This window comes from Mesoplodon bidens (genome assembly GCF_964165515.1).
Source record: "Mesoplodon bidens genome assembly, chromosome: 13".
In the NCBI taxonomy this organism is placed as follows: Eukaryota; Metazoa; Chordata; class Mammalia; order Artiodactyla; family Ziphiidae; genus Mesoplodon; species Mesoplodon bidens.
In genome coordinates this window covers 18,746,520-18,762,481 of record NC_138169.1, presented here as the reverse complement: position 1 = coordinate 18,762,481, position 15,962 = coordinate 18,746,520, and the positions used below count along the sequence as shown (strand labels likewise).

Genomic DNA, 15,962 nt, shown 5'->3' with positions numbered 1-15,962 from the left:
AAAAAGAATAATCCTTAAAACACGTTTTTGGTAAACTGATGCATTGGCAAGAAAAATTGGCTTTTGGAGAATTGGTCTGCTTTCTGGAAAATCCTTCTCTTCTCTTTTTGGTGATGGGGGATTCACCACCTTCTTGGAGCCTTCCTGGACCTGAGAGAACTCTCTCTCTGGGCCTGGCTGCTCCTGGCTGCATCAGCTATGCACCTGCCCCAGTGACCTCCATAAAAACAAAAAAAAAACAGGCCCCGCCGCTGGGCACCCTGGAACACAGAGAGGCCCCTGCAGCAGCAGCTCCTTTCCAAAGAGAAGCCCACAACTGGAGCATCCAGCCTTGCCACTGTCACTTTGCAACACACATTTGAAATCACTGTATGCTTTCTCCATCCAGAGCATCTTCCCACAGGAGGGATGGGGGAGAATGCAGTCCCTCCCCGAAGGCTACTAAGTGAGCCTCCTGCACCCCAGACTCTCTGGGATGCCCCCTACCCCAACCCTGTGCTTCCCAAAGCAAAGTTGGGGTATGTCGCCTGGTTTCTATGTTGTCAGACCCTGCCTAGCACTTCCTCTCAATCTGGTGAAATTCCATTCAGTTCTTTTTGCCTAATATAGAAACAATCAGAAAAATGATATTATTTTTTAAAAAATAGGGCTTCCCCAGTGGCGCAGTGGTTAAGAATCCTCCTGCCAATGCAGGAGACATGGGTTCAAGCCCTGGTCTGGGAAGATCCCACATGCTGCGGAGCAACTAAGCCCGTGCGCCACAACTACTGAGCCTGCATGCCACAACTACGGAAGCCTGCAGGCCTAGAGCCTGTGCTCTGCAGCAAGAGAAGCCACCGCAATGAGAAGCCCGCGCATCACAACGAAGAGTAGCCTCCACTCGCCACAACTAGAGAAAGCCCGCTGCAGCAACAAAGACCCAATGCAGCCAAAAATAAATAAATAAATAAATGTATAAATAATAATAATAATTTCCTTGTAGGGTCTGTTGTTTGCTTAAGGGTATTTGTGATGTTTCTCTAAGCCACGTGCTTGATTCTTGAGGGCAGGGACTGCAGCCTTTAATCTGGCTCCCTTCTCCCCACTTGCACCTGCAGTAAGTGCTCATCAATTTGTAGTGTGGTGGATTCCCTGATGGTGTTGCCTGGGGAATGATGCACCATCTATTAAGGATGTCTACACAGGGGCAGTTTGGTGTCTTGGATCTAAGTCTATCGTGGCAATTTCTAATGTGATTTTATTGTCAAGCCTTTGCCGATCAATCACATATGCTAATCAGACTTCATGGGTGCTGAAAGATGAAACTGAGGCAGGAGTAGTTACGGGACCCATTATGGGACATTATATTACATTTCTCTAATCACTTCTCCAGGTGGTACTTTTAGGACTTGGCAGTGAAAATACACAGACTGAAGTTGCCAAATTCCCTTTGCAGATCCTGCCCACTGCACCCCTCACCCACTCACATACACATGCTCCCAGCACGTGCAGCAACATGCACAGTCAGTCCGCCAGGCACTGACCTGTCTGGAAATGATGAGTTTCCCCAGAGGCATGGGGGCTCCGTTTTCTGTGGCTATCCTCTTTAAGGTGGCGATGGCCTTTTCCTGGTTTCCGGACAGCACATCATACCTTGCGCTCTCTGGCAGCCACTATGAGGACAGGAGACCGAGATGTGGCCAGTTAGGGCAGAACAGAATGCTCGGTCACAGCCATACACTCTCGTGTGTGTGTGGAGTCTTTAAGGCCGGAGGCTCTGGGGCCAGAAGCTTGGCTTCAAATCCTGGCACTGCCATTGATTATAATAGCTCTGTGACCTTGAGCAATAACTTGACCTCTCTGTGCCTCCATTTCCTCATCCATAAAATGGGGATAATAATAGATCCTCCCTCTTAGGGTTGTTGAGAGGATTAAATGGGATAATCCAAACAAAGTGCTTAGCATAGTGCCCGGAATGGGTTAATATATCTGTTCCTGTTGCCGTTGCTATTACTGTAATTTGGTGCTGCTGAGTTGCAGGTGACAGCTGAACTAAATTAGGACTGCCACCAAAAAAGAAAAACAGTCCACCACTCTCACCATCATCATCATTATCCCTATCTCTCAAGAAACTACACCTCACCTGTGTTTAGCATCGTCTTGCAAACTCAGTCTAAGAGACAGAAAGAAATCAGAAAGACCTTTAGGCCTACTAGAGTCCCAACCCCAAGTGACTAGATAGAGATCTCTCCATAAAACAAAGCAACAGCAATCTGTGAAATGAGAGAGTATGAGACTGGGAGTCAGAAGATTTGGTTCAAATGAGTTCTGTTGTTTATTTGCTGTGTGTCTTTTGACAAGTCAGTCAACCTTTCTGGTTCTGTTTCCTCATCAGTAAAATGAGAATATATCAGAGATTGCTAGCATCCAGTAAAATTCATGCTTCCCTTTCCATAGCATAGAGTTGTCCTTGGATATGGCTGCCCAGTCAGAAACTATATTTCCCAGCACCTCTTGCATCTAGGCATGGCCATGTGACATGCTTTCACCAATGGCACGAGAGCAGAATAGTCCTGGCCAAGTTATTTAAGTATACATCTCTACTTGCCCTTCTTCAGTCTACATGTAGAAGATTCCAAAGCCCTGGACACTGGCAGAGCTACAAGCTGGAAGGAACCCTGGGCCCAGAATCACACCTGTCAAATAGAAGCACCCATTCTGCACTGTTCTGTGAATGGGAAGTAAACTCCTATTGTGTTAAGTTACTGAATGTGTAGGCTTTATTTGTTACAGCAGCTGGTATCATCCTAACTAGTGTAGGGGTTCATCATAGTCCTACCTCCTGTGGTTATTGGGAGGAATAAATATGATAATGCATATAAAGAGCCTGGCATAGGGCCTGCTACACTGTTATGCTAAGTAATTATTAATACCTATTGTCATTACCAGTAATTATTATGCTATTTATCATAGATGAGACCTACCTCCCTACAGGCTTATTTTGGGGCCCACTGGCTGTAAAGCATTTCATGGATGTGGTCTTCACAGGAAATGATAAACGTGTGGTCTGATCTCGCTGTGTGTGTGGGGTAGTTTATGCAGAGATGAGACAGTGGGATCATTTGAGCCCCTGGACCCAGCCATGCCTGAAGCCAGATATTTAATATTCTATCATATGTCTCTTTCACTCAAGCCAGTTTGAACTGGGTTTTGTCACTTGCAACTTAAGAATCCCAACTATTCCAAATACATTCACCTTAAGTGTAGCTCTTGTAGTGCAGGGAGAGGGAGCAAGGTATCCCCCATCCCCTTGATATCTCCCTCAAGAATATCCCAGCAGTGTCTGCCTGGAGGAAACCCAACACCCCATACTGGGCCCACCCCAGGCCCTGTTCCTTTGTCTCATTTCCTGATTAAAAGAAATAACCTTAAAAGTGGCTTTGGTACCCTCCTCCACACCCTCCCCACCAAAATATAATGAATGGCAGGAGACCAAGTAACAAAGGCTGAGATGTCTTAAAGGATACCTACAAAACACAGAACAGCAAAGAGGAGGAGTGGGACAGCCGAGAGGATGAGCAGCCAACGCCAGCCCAGGCTGGGCATCACAAACACAGCCAGGACAACCTCGAACACTGTCCCGATGGCCCAGAACACCTGGCATGGGAGAATGGGGGTCAGTAATGGGGCAGCATTGGTCAACACAGTGAGCAATTTCAGGATCATTGTAGACAACATTATCCATGCTGGTAAGGGGGTCCTCGGGGGTCAGGAAAGTCAGAATGGCCATCACTTTTCCTGTGGTTCATATGGTTGGGCCAGGGCCTCCATGTTATCTATCTCCTGAGACTACCATCCACACTGTATGATATTTGCATGGTGCCCACTGGAGTGTGCAATGTGGCAGCTCTGGTTAAGGAGATCAATATGATCAATATTGTGTGAGGCCAGTAGAGTAGTGGACACATTGGTTTTTGTCTACTCACATCCATTTCCTTTGCCCAATAGTGCCCCGGTATCCTTTATCAGAATTGTCTCTCCCCCGTGGGGCTGAATATCTTCTGTCTGTTTCTCTGAATCACATTCCATCCTTTTCCACCTTGCTCTTTGTATGGACTGCATTCACAGTCCCCCTGTCCTCTGGCTTCACATTGGGTGCAGCCAATGGGGAGCCACACAGGAGATGGGGAGGAAAGAGGGATTCAGGTGCTTATTCCTCTGGCTCCTTCTCTGCAGGGTGGTCATCGGCTGGCTGCATCCCTTAGCTGAAGGTCACAGCTCCTTTCCAAGAGCCTTTGCCATACAACTCTCTCTTTCGCGCTCTCTCTCTCTCTCTCTCTCTGGGCTGCTAATTACTCTCTCCCTTTGCCCCTTCAGGGATCTTATAAATAGTCCCTTTATGAAACCCTCTTCAGCCAAAGCAATCTTGAGGGAAAAAAATGGAGCTGGAGGAATCAGACTCCCTGACTTCAGACTATACTACAAAGCTACAGTCATCAAGACAATATGGTACTGGCACAAAAACAGAAATATAGATCAATGGAACAGTATAGAAAACCCTGAGATAAAGCCACGCACCTATGGTTAACTAATCTCTGACAAAGGAGGCAAGGATATACAATGGAGAAAAGACAGTCTCTTCAGTAAGTGGTGCTGGGAAAACTGGACAGCTACATGTAAAAGAATGAAATTAGAACACTCCCTAACACCATATACAAAAATAAACTCAAAATGGATTGAACACCTAAATGTAAGACTGGACACTATAAAACTCTTAGAGGAAAACATAGGAAGAACACTCTTTGACGTAAATCACAGCAAGGTCTTTTTTGACCCACCTCCTAGAATAATGGAAATAAAAACAAAAATAAACAAATGGGACCTCATGAAACTTAAAAGCTTTTGTTTTTAAGCAAACTATAAACCGCAAAGGAAAGTATAAACAAGACGAAAAGACAACCCTCAGAATGGGAGAAAATATTTGCAAACAAATCAATGGACAAAGGATTAATCTCCAAAATATATAAACAGCTCATGCAGCTCAATATTAAAAAAACAACCAACCAAATCAGAAAATGGGCAGAAGACCTAAATAGACATTTCTCCAAAGAAGACATACAGATGGGCAAGAGGCACATGAAAAGCTGCTCAACATCACTAATTATTAGAGAAATGCAAATCAAAACTACAATGAGGTATCACCTCACACTGGTTAGAATGGGCATCATCAGAAAATGTACAAACAACAAGTGCTGGAGAGGGTGTGGAGAAAAGGGAACCCTCTTGACTGTTGGTGGGAATGTAAATTGATACAGCCACTATGGAGAACAGTATGGAGGTTCCTTAAAAAACTAAACATAGAATTACCATATGACCCAGCAATCCCACTACTGGGCATATACCCAGAGAAAACCATAATTCAAAAAGACACATGCACCCCAATGTTCATTGCAGCACTATTTACAATAGCCAGGTCATGGAAGCAACCTAAATGCCCATCGACAGATGAATGGATAAAGAAGATGTGTCACATATATACAATGGAATATTACTCAGCCATAAAAAGGAACAAAATTGGGTCATTTGTAGAGACGTGGATGGACCTAGAGACTGTCATACAGAGTGAAGTAAGTCAGAAAGAGAAAAACAAATATCATATATTAACGCATACATGTGAAATATAGAAAAATGCTACAGATGAACCGGTTTGCAAGGCAGAAATAGAGACACAGATATAGAGAACAAATGTACGGACACCAAGGGGGGAAAGCTGGGGTGGTGGTGGGGGGATGAATTGGGAGACTGGGATTGACATATATACACTAATATGTATAAAATAGATAACTAATAAGAACCTGCTGTATAAATAATAAAATTAAATTAAAAAAAAAAAAGAACAGAGACCCTCTTCAAATTATCCTAATGTGAGTACGTTGTTTCCTGCTGCAACCTTGAGTCTACAACCATTGTCCATTCCAAAACATCGTCCTTCATCTTCTCCATCTGGGAGCCCCCAAGAGCCTTCCTAAATCCCCTTTCGATTAAAGTAACCACAGTCCATTTCAATTGCTGACAACCAGTGGGACAGTCAAAATGGCTAACAATGTATAGCACTGGCCAATCAGAGTGGACACCATACAATATTGGCAAATCAGAATGAACCCTGGTCACACACCCCTTCAACCCTCACCAGACTTTAGTTGCTGCATCATGGGAAGCTCTAGGGAGTCCTTAGAAAGGACAGGGTGTCAGGCAATGAGGGCCAGTCAGGGCTCAGGATCAGCTGGCAGATGCATTTCAATATTTAAACTGGTTCATCCATACCAGTGTGGACCAGCTGACTACCACCCTGATTGGTCAGGGGTAGACACAGTCAGGATGGTTAAGTTGGGCTGTGGGGTCAGTGTGATCAATATTGTCATGTAATCATGGTGATTAGGGACAGTCGTGACTGTGGACCTCAGTGTCCAGCAGGGACAAATAATACTGCCACTGCATGGAGGAGGGCTGTTGGGCAGCTATGTATTTGCCCTGAGATCTTCCAGATCATGGTTGGAAAATGGGTCACAGGACCCTGGCAGAGGGAGGGCTTGAGAGGGACTGGATGGTCCAAGAGAGCTTTAAGGCAGCCTACTGACCACAGACGTGGCCATGAATAGCAATCTCACACAAGACACGAGTCAGTCTGGTTGGCGGGGCAGGAGTTTAGTCCACTCAAGCTACAATGTTCAGCACCAACTTTCAGATAAAAGTCATTTCTAGTTCAGGAAGGACATACTGCCTGCCTGCTACCATTTGTTTTCAGGGGTGGTAGATTGAATTTCTTGTCAATGGAAGAATTTATCCATATTGCAAAACAACCATGTTGAAATCAACATAAATGATCCATTTAAATCCTTGCATAATGGATCTGTTATATTTTTCTTAAACCCCTTTTCCTTGTCCTATGGCTCAAGACACCTGGGAGTCTCCTGCTCAGAGACTGAGTAATATCCAGGATCCCAGACCATCCTCCTTACCTCAATCAGCAAAATACACTTAGCTCTGGCTTTCATGGGAAGGAACTCAGCATACAGCGTCACCCTGGGAATGCAAAAGACAGAAAGGGCGTTAAGGTCGGGACCGAGTGGGAAGATTGCTATGGTTTTCTGAATTTCTCGGCCAACTTTCCTCCAAGGGTGGTCTGTGGACCACTTACATCAGGATTTCTGGGGATGATGGCTAAATATGCAGATCCCCAGGGTCCATACCAGACCTTCAGAAACAGACTCTCAGGGGTGGGGTCCTGGCATCAGCATTTTTAACCAACTCCCCCCACCACCACCCCATATGATTCTCAAATTTAGTACCTACTATCATTGAGTGCTCCCCAAAACCCAGTAAATGTAGGTGAAAAAAGAGTGGTGGGATGATGGGCAACTTCAATCTAGAACCATTCCTTCGATTTTCCCTATCACTCAAGTCCTGAAGTCTTGGAGTAGAGGCCTTTCATATGGCAGGATGCCCCTCATCCCAGGTCCTTCTGATGTCGCCTTGTGACTAGACTCAGCCCATGTCTTCTTGGCAAGAACCTCACAGAAATGATGCTGAACTCTTCCCAGTGCCCCACACTGGGGACATGATGTCAAGTAGTCCCATCATTGGTGATATTAACTTTCATCACCAGGTCAAGTTTTCTGATACATATTTCCATCCTAAAGTTATCAATTTTCCATTAAGAAGTACTTTATGGGGAACATTCAGAGATTATGTCAATATCCTGCTCCCCACAGAACCTCTACTCACCAGCTTTAGCATTCCATCTTTTGACTATTTCTGCCTGAACCAACCACCACTATGATGACAAATTGTATTTATTATTTCCATAACTCCTTCTACATTTATTGGTTGACATTCTACTGTAAGGAAGAGCTTTCTTTTCTCCTGTCTCATCTATCTATCTACCTACCCACCTATCCATTCATCAGTATGGACTTGTGGATTCCTGTTTTATTCAATGGGTTGTAATCCATTACTGCCTTTATTATTTTGATGCTCAGACTGTCCCAGATCTGGTCAGTGGAAGCCCTTTCAAGCTGATACCTATGTCTTTTAGACATGTCTCCATCATTCCTTGAGCTCTTTCTTACTTTCTTGTACAAAAAGATGTCCAGGCTCATCTAGTACTTTCTTTGCCCCAACCATGGGGTCAGCCATTTTTCTAAGAAGTCCTGGTTCCTTTTGGCAGAAGATGGTGTTTAGAAACCAAGATCTGGGCTTCCCTGGTGGCGCAGTGGTTGAGAATCCGCCTGCCGATGCAGGGGACGCGGGTACGTGTCCCGGTCCAGGAGGATCCCACATGTTGTGGAGCGGCTGGGCCCGTGAGCCATGGTCGCTGAGCCTGCGCGTCCGGAGCCTGTGCTCCGCAACGGGAGAGGCCACAGCAGTGAGAGGCCAGTGTACCGCAAAAAAAACCCCAAAAAACAAAAAAAAAAAACCCAAGATCTGAGTGCTCAGTGTGCTCATTGCTATGGGGGTTTCCATTGCTTCTGAGCCCTCACAGTGGACACAGCTAAGAGATCTATCATCTATCTATCTATCTATCTATCTATCATCTATTCATCCATCCTTTCTCTGGGTGTCTCTATTTCTCTCTCTCTCTCTCTTCCCACATGCACACCATACATCTATATCTATTTCCATATCTATCTGTGTATATGTATTTTTAAAAGCAATGAGTTCATACTGATACTTTCAGTACCAGTCCAACGCTTTAGGATTCTTTCTAACCTTTAAATTTCTATTTTTGTAATTTTCTTTTCCAACATTGAGAATTCTGTGTCTCATTATCCTCAAAATATTTCCCATCTGCTCAATCAATTCACTTGTTTACTCAATGTAACCAATGTCACAACCATATTGGCTGCCTCCTCCATCTACCTCCACATCCTCCTCCCCTCCCTTTCACTTGCTCAGCTAATGGGCATGGTGGGAAGAAAAGGAAACTTCTAAACTACTCCCCATGCTCCCTTCCATTGTGCTAGGAAGATAAGCCCTTCTCTTTCCCCTCATCTCCCACCTAAGCCAGACAACCGAGCTACTAGATGACCTCATGTTACTTACTCTCCTGGCTCCTCATAAGGGAGGAGAGGTAGAGGGAGGCTTATTTCCATTAACCCTTTTGAGGCAGATGGTGCATCTAGATCTCCTGGGATCCCTTTACTAGATAATGGGGCCCACCTACCAGATGCTGCTTCTAACGGCTCATACCTGCAACCCTCTCTTAGGATTGCTTTTGAGTAATTGGAGTTGCCTCACCGCAGAGATATCTGGGAGTTATGCCCTTTCTCTCCAGGGCAGGCTGAAGATTAGTGCTGGGTACAAAAGGCTCATTCCCTGCCTCAAGGTGGGACAGACCCTATGAGACAATGAATACTCCAGAGCTCCCTATGGGATCAAGCTGAGTCTAGATGTCACCTGAAACCATATCCTTGCTTAATTTCTTCCCTTCACCTTTCTTACCTCTTTCACTCTTTTACAGGCTCCTCCTGAGAGCATTCCCTGAATAAATTACCTGTACAAAAATCTCTGCCTCAGTCTGCTTCTATGAAACCCAACCCATGACACCTTTCCCTGCAAAGCATCTATCTTTTTAAATGTTGGCTTCAGCAATACCGTTAAGATTTAGAAATAGTTCTATCACTGGTAAAAGTCTTTCTTAGGGTTATGATAAAAGATGCCTCTGTCCAGAGAAGGAAGAATTCTCAGGAGCCTCAGAGGGATAGCTAGAGCTTTAGTAGTTCAGATATACTCTATGTAGAGAAAAGCATGGAGAAAAAGTCAATGTCATTTAGTCTTACTTCACAGTTCGTTTTAGTAAATCCTCTCTCTCTGTTTTGGTGTTCTGTCTCTCTCTTTCTCTTTCTCTTTTCTTCATCTCTCTGTCTCTCTGTTTGAACCCCTATCTGAGATCATATTCAAGAATTTTGAACCCTATTTTTATTGACTTTATAAATAGTATTTCCATGCCATTTTAAATCCTCTTACACACATATATTCTATCATATTCATGAACCATATTTTCCTTAATAATAGCTACCTTTTATTGAGGATCTACTATGTGCCCAAACATTCTTCTAGATATTTTACATGAATTATCTCACTCAGTAAATGCTGCAAGTCAATGGGGTAGGTAATTATAATTCACATTGTGTGTGTCTATCTTTAATCCCTATTTTCATCTTTATATCTGTGTCAGATAAGTTGTTATTTGACCAGGATCACGTAGCTAGTAAGTTGGTCAGTAGAAGAGCCAAATTTTAACCTAGGTCTGTCTATATTATGCAGCCCATCACTCGCTTCCCTATTTGGGTGGTTTCACAATTATAAACAATACTTCAATAAGCATCCTTCGTCTTAAATCTTTGTTTGCATGTGGTTTCCTTAGGGTAGATTCCTGTAAAAGAATTTGAGTCAAAGGGTACACATTTTAAGGCTTTTGATATATATCATCAAAGTGGTTCCTAAAAAGTTGTTCCAATACATAGTCCTACAAGTGCCTCTCTCAACAAAAACCACGAGGAATTTCATTCACTCAGCTCTGAGAATGGAGACCAATTGCAGTGGTTGTAAAAGATTACAGTGATTACCATGAATAACTTTGAAATTTTATTCTATTCTCCAAATGGTGTGCTTATATTATTTTAAAAACATCAATACTGATAATAAAATAAGGAGCATGTTTACATTTTCCCCACCAAATTAAAATCAAATTACTAACCATGAAAAAAATGTGCAGTAGCATATTCTAAGGGCAAAGCTAATCCTGTCCTTAGACGTCAAGGATTTGTTTTTATAATGAACTTACAACATGCAGTCTTTTTTTCTTTTTTAGGCACAGAATTAGTACATGAATGCATTCTCATTGTAAATAATTTAGCAATATGCAAGAATACAGAGTTTATGATGAATTTTCCTCTTCCTCCTTACCCCTGCTTCCATTCCCCTTCCCCAAAGCCATGACTAATAGCAGTTTGCTTTGCAACCTTCCAGCCCCTTTTCTATGTAAATGAATATATAAATTTAAAACTGAACAGACATTTTTCCAAAGAAGACATAACGGATGGCAACAGGTGCACGAAAAGATGTTCAACATCACAAATCATCAGGGAAATGCAAATCAAAACCACAATGAGGGCTTCCCTGGTGGCGCAGTGGTTGAGAGTCCGCCTGCTGATGCAGGGGACACGGGTTCGTGCCCCGGTCCGGGAAGATCCCACATGCCGCGGAGCGGCTGGGCCCGTGAGCCATGGCCGCTGAGCCTGCGCATCCGGAGCCTGTGCTCCGCAGCGGGAGAGGCCACAGCAGTGAGAGGCCACAACGGTGAGAGGCCCGCGTACGGCAAAAACAAACAAAAAAAACCCCACAATGAGGTATCACCTCACACCTGTCAGAATGGCCATCATCAAAAAGACAACAAATAACAAGCGTTGGCAAGGATGTAGGAAAAGAGAACCCTCGTGCACTGTTGGTAGGAATGTAAATTGGTGCAGCCACTATGGAAAACAGTATGGAGGTGCCTCAAAAAATTAAAAATAGAGCTACCATATGCCAGCAGTTCCACTCCTGGGTATTCATCTGAAGAAAATGAAAACACTAATTCGAAAAGACATGTACACCCCTATGTTCATTGCAGCTTTACAGTAGTCAAGATGTGGAAGCAACCTAAGTGTCCATCAACAGATAAATGGATAAAGAAGATGTGGCATTTATATCAATACATACACAGTAGAATATCAACCACAAAAAAGAATGAAATCTTGCCATTTGCGACAACATGGATGAACCTAGAGGGTATTATGCTAAGAGAAATAAGTCAGACAGAGAAAGACAAATGCTGTATGATTTCACTCACATGTGGAATCTAAAAACCAAAACAAATGAACAAATATAACAAGACAGAAACAGAGTCACAGACACAGTACAGAGAATAGACAGGTGGTTCCTGGGGCCGTGGGGAGGGGAGGCGAGCAGAGGATTAGGTGAAGGATGTGAAGAGGCACAAACTCAAGCTGCAAATAAATGAGTCACAGGTATGAAATGTACAGTATGGGGAATATATGCTGGAATTAATTATATAATGATAACAGTAATAATAAATTTAAACAACATAGTATCTTTCTCTTTTTTTCCCTTCCCCCCCTCCCTTCCCCTCCCTCCCTCCCTCCCTCCCTCCTTCCCTCCCTCCCTCCCTCCCTCCCTTCCTTCCTTCCTTCCTTCCTTCTTCTCACACATGCAGCATACTGCCAGCGCTCCACCCATACAAATGCCCCGGTTCTTACCACTTCTGGCTATGCCAGTCCAACTTCCAATTGCCAGCACTCACACCTCTTCCCTGAGTGCTTTCTCTGGTCATTAAAGCTTATTTTGCCAACCCATGTGGCAGACCAGAAGTGCCAAGGAATTTAAACTTCCCAGGAGCAGCTCTTAATAAATGACAGTTGCCTCATCCCTCGAACGGGGCAATTTGGAGAATGTGTTGCAGTGTCTCCCAGAGGAAACTCCTTGCTTTTGAATTTCTGTGTCAGGATCTGCTCCTGATAAGACAGTCTGGAAATCTTTCCATAGTAATCTATGTAGAGCTACCAGATTATTTTTTAATAGCCGTGACCCTATTAATTAATACTTAGATCGTTTTCAATTTCTGATTTTTGCAACCTATGCCACAAGGAACATCTTTTCCTGTCATTGTTGCACCCCACATTTGGCCATTATTTATAGCAGTTCATGATGAGAAAGAGTAGCTTGAGCTTCACCCAAAGTATGGGGATTATTACAATCACATTGAAAAGCTGAAGAATAAGCAATGAAATTAGCAATGCCAAGAAGCAGCTGATACGGGCACAAATAATTCCCCACTGCAAATAATCGCATTTACAGCACTTGGCAGTTACAGATTTGCCATTTGGATCACATGCCTGGGAAGGAAATGACCTGTGATCTCCATCTGGCATTTCTGCTTTGTCTTTGCGGGAAAGAGCAGCGCCAAGGACAGACTTGTGAGCAAGCTTATTCTAGACACCAATCTGAAGCAACTTCTGAGACAGGCCTCAAGGCAGAACAGGTGGGCAGCTACCTGGGGTATTCATCTTTAAGAGCGGCTAAAACATTCACTCGTAGGATGCCAGGTAAGGCAGGCTTCCACCTCAAAGGTAAGTGGCATTTCTGCTGAAATACACAGCACCCTCTACTGGAAATAATAAACTATCTGCCCTGGTGCCAACCTGTGTCTTGTATATTTTTTTGAGGCAGTATGTGCAGTTAGAGGTGATTATTATTTTTTGGTGCTGATTTGCATTTTCTAAAACAAAAATGTATTGTCTGTAATGATAAAGTTACATTTAACTCTTTTGCTTGGATTAAAGTCTCTTCCTTCGTGTGGGAATGTAAATTGGTACAGCCACTGTGGAGAACAGCATGGAGGTTCCTTAAAAAACTAAAAATAGGGCTTCCCTGGTGGCGCAGTGGTTGAGTCCGCGTGGTGATGCAGGGGACACGGGTTCGTGCCCCAGTCCAGGAAGATCCCACATGCCACGGAGCGGCTGGGCCCATGAGCCATGGCCGCTGAGCCTGCGCGTCCGGAGCTTGTGCTCCGCAACGGGAGAGTCCACAACAGTGAGAGGCATGCGTACTGCAAAAAAAAAAAAAAAAAACTAAAAATAGAGGTACCCTATGGTCCTTCAATCACACTCCTGGACATATACCCAGAGAAAACCATAATCCAAAAAGATACATACACCCCAATGTTCATTGCAGCACTATTTACAATAGCCAAGACATGGAAGCAACCTAAATGTCCACCGACAGAGGAATGGATAAAGAAGATGTGGTATATTTATACAATAGAATATTACTCAGTCATAAAAAAGAATGAAACAATGCCACTTACAGCAGCATGGATGGACCTAGAGATTACCATACTAAGTGAAGTGAGTCAGACAGAGAAAGACAAATATCATATGATATCGCTTATATGTGGCATTTTAAAAAAAAGCGCAGGGCTTCCCTGGTGGTGCAGTGGTTGAGAGTCCGCCTGCCGATGCAGGGGACATGGGTTCGTGGCCCGGTCCAGGAAGATCCCACATGCCGTGGAGCGGCTGGGCCCGTGAGCCATGGCCGCTGAGCCTGCGTGTCCGGAGCCTGTGCTCCACAACAGGAGAGGCCACAACAGTGAGAGGCCCGCATACCGCAAAAAAAAAAAAAAAAAAAGGTGCAAATGAACTTATATACGAAACAAAAACAGACTGCGACATAGAAAAGAAACTTATGGTTACCAAAGGGGAAGGCAGGTGAGAGGCTTGTGGAGCAGGGGTGAGTCAGCTGTGGCCATAGTAGCCTAGCCAGTCCCTATCCAACTCACCAGCAGACAAAAGACACAAGAGTAAAAGCCCTGCAGAGACCAGAACAAGCAAATGGCCAAACTGCAGTATCATGAGTTAAATAAATTGTTACCATTTTAAGCCACAAGTGTTGGGGTGGTTTGTTACAAAGCAAAAGGTAACTCTACATTCCACTTAAAAACCATCTGACCTTAAGCAAATCCCTCAGGATCTCTGAGCCTTAGTTTTCTGAGTTGTAAAATGGGGATAGTAGGGTTGTCCAATGGACAAGAAGAGGTAGTGTGAAGGGGGAGCTTAGCATGGGCCCCGCACCCGGCAAGCACTCCACTGACATTATTATCACCGTCACTACTGTTATTGTTGTCACCAAAGACCAATGTGAACACCTACTTTGAGGGAAGAGAGAAAAGAAAGAAGAAATAAAGGGAGAGGAGGAGTTAGAAAGGCAAAAATTAGGGCAGAGGGATGGGTTCCTTATTAACAATATAATTTCTATATGAATTGGTGGATGTTAGCTAAACTTACTGTGTTAATCATTTGCAAGATATATGTCATTACACTGTACACCTTAAACTTATACAGTGCTGGGCTTCCCTGGTGGCGCAGTGGTTGAGAGTCCGCCTGCCAATGCAGGGGACACAGGTTCGTGCCCCAGTCTGGGAAGATCCCACATGCCGCGGAGCGGCTGGGCCCGTGAGCCACGGCCGCTGAGCCTGCGCGTCCGGAGCCTGTGCTCTGCAACGGGAGAGGCCACAACAGTGAGAGGCCCACGTACCACAAAAAAAAAACAAAAAACAAAAAACTTATACAGTGCTGTATGTCAATTCCATCTCAATAAAACTGAAAGAAAAACATTTTTTCAATTTAAAAATTTTAATAATATAATTTGTATTTATACTAAAAATTTGAGTACATTATAAGGACTTCTGATTGTTGAGCTTTTAACAATTATATAGCAAAATCTTATTCACTTGGTTTTGTGAGGTGGCACAATTGGGTAAAAGTCCTTCTGAATGAATGGAAACTCTTAGTTACATTTAATTACACAAAAATATCTTTGACTAAATGTTTCCAAATAATGAACTTAGGGGAGCCATTTTTATAACTAGATAAGAGCTTTGCATAATTAAGACATGATTATTTTTATGTAAATAGCTGGCGTGAAAGTGCTGGGGAACCAGTGAGTCTCTTGGGTGGCTAAATATCTCTTCTGTAATTTTTTTTGCGGGGGGCCTCGCCACCCGGTATGCGGGATCTTAGTTCCCCAACCAGGGATCAAACCCGTGCCCCCTGCAATGGAAGTGCTGGGTCTTAACCACTGGCCCACCAGGGAAGTCCCTCTTCTGTAATTTTGTTCGTGGTTTTTATTTGCCCTCCTTTTACTAACCGTGTGACCTTACACATGTTACTGCTTTAAAGCCTCAGTTTTCTTACCTGTAAAATGGAGGTAATCATATCTACGACTTAAGGTTTTGTGGGTTTAAAATGGTCATGTGCCTGGAATGCAGTAATAGCTCAATAAACAGACAGAAGGGCTATAGCAGCATTAAGTAAATGAACAGCTAAATGGGGAGGCATGACATTTGGGGTGTGGGGGAAGGGAGC

General features: G+C 43.8%; 1 protein-coding gene across 6 annotated transcripts in view; it reads right to left on the bottom strand.

Annotated features, from left to right (window-relative positions):
- SVOP (SV2 related protein) overlaps positions 1-15,962 on the bottom strand; it is an 85,009-nt gene that overhangs the window by 28,405 nt on the left and 40,642 nt on the right. For 4 of the 6 annotated variants that reach the window (XR_014017284.1, XR_014017285.1, XM_081251989.1 and 1 more), the window contains exons 7-9: positions 6,999-7,062; positions 3,511-3,636; positions 1,524-1,652 (exon numbers count right to left, since the gene is read on the bottom strand). Coding sequence is in view for 4 of the 6 variants with exons in the window: in XM_081251989.1 (XP_081108115.1) it covers positions 1,524-1,652; positions 3,511-3,636; positions 6,999-7,062 (319 nt within the window). In the remaining 2 variants the exon portion in view is untranslated. The remainder of the gene's footprint in view (positions 1-1,523; positions 1,653-3,510; positions 3,637-6,998; positions 7,063-15,962) is intronic. The other 2 variants (XM_081251990.1, XM_081251992.1) reach the window with 2 other exon arrangements.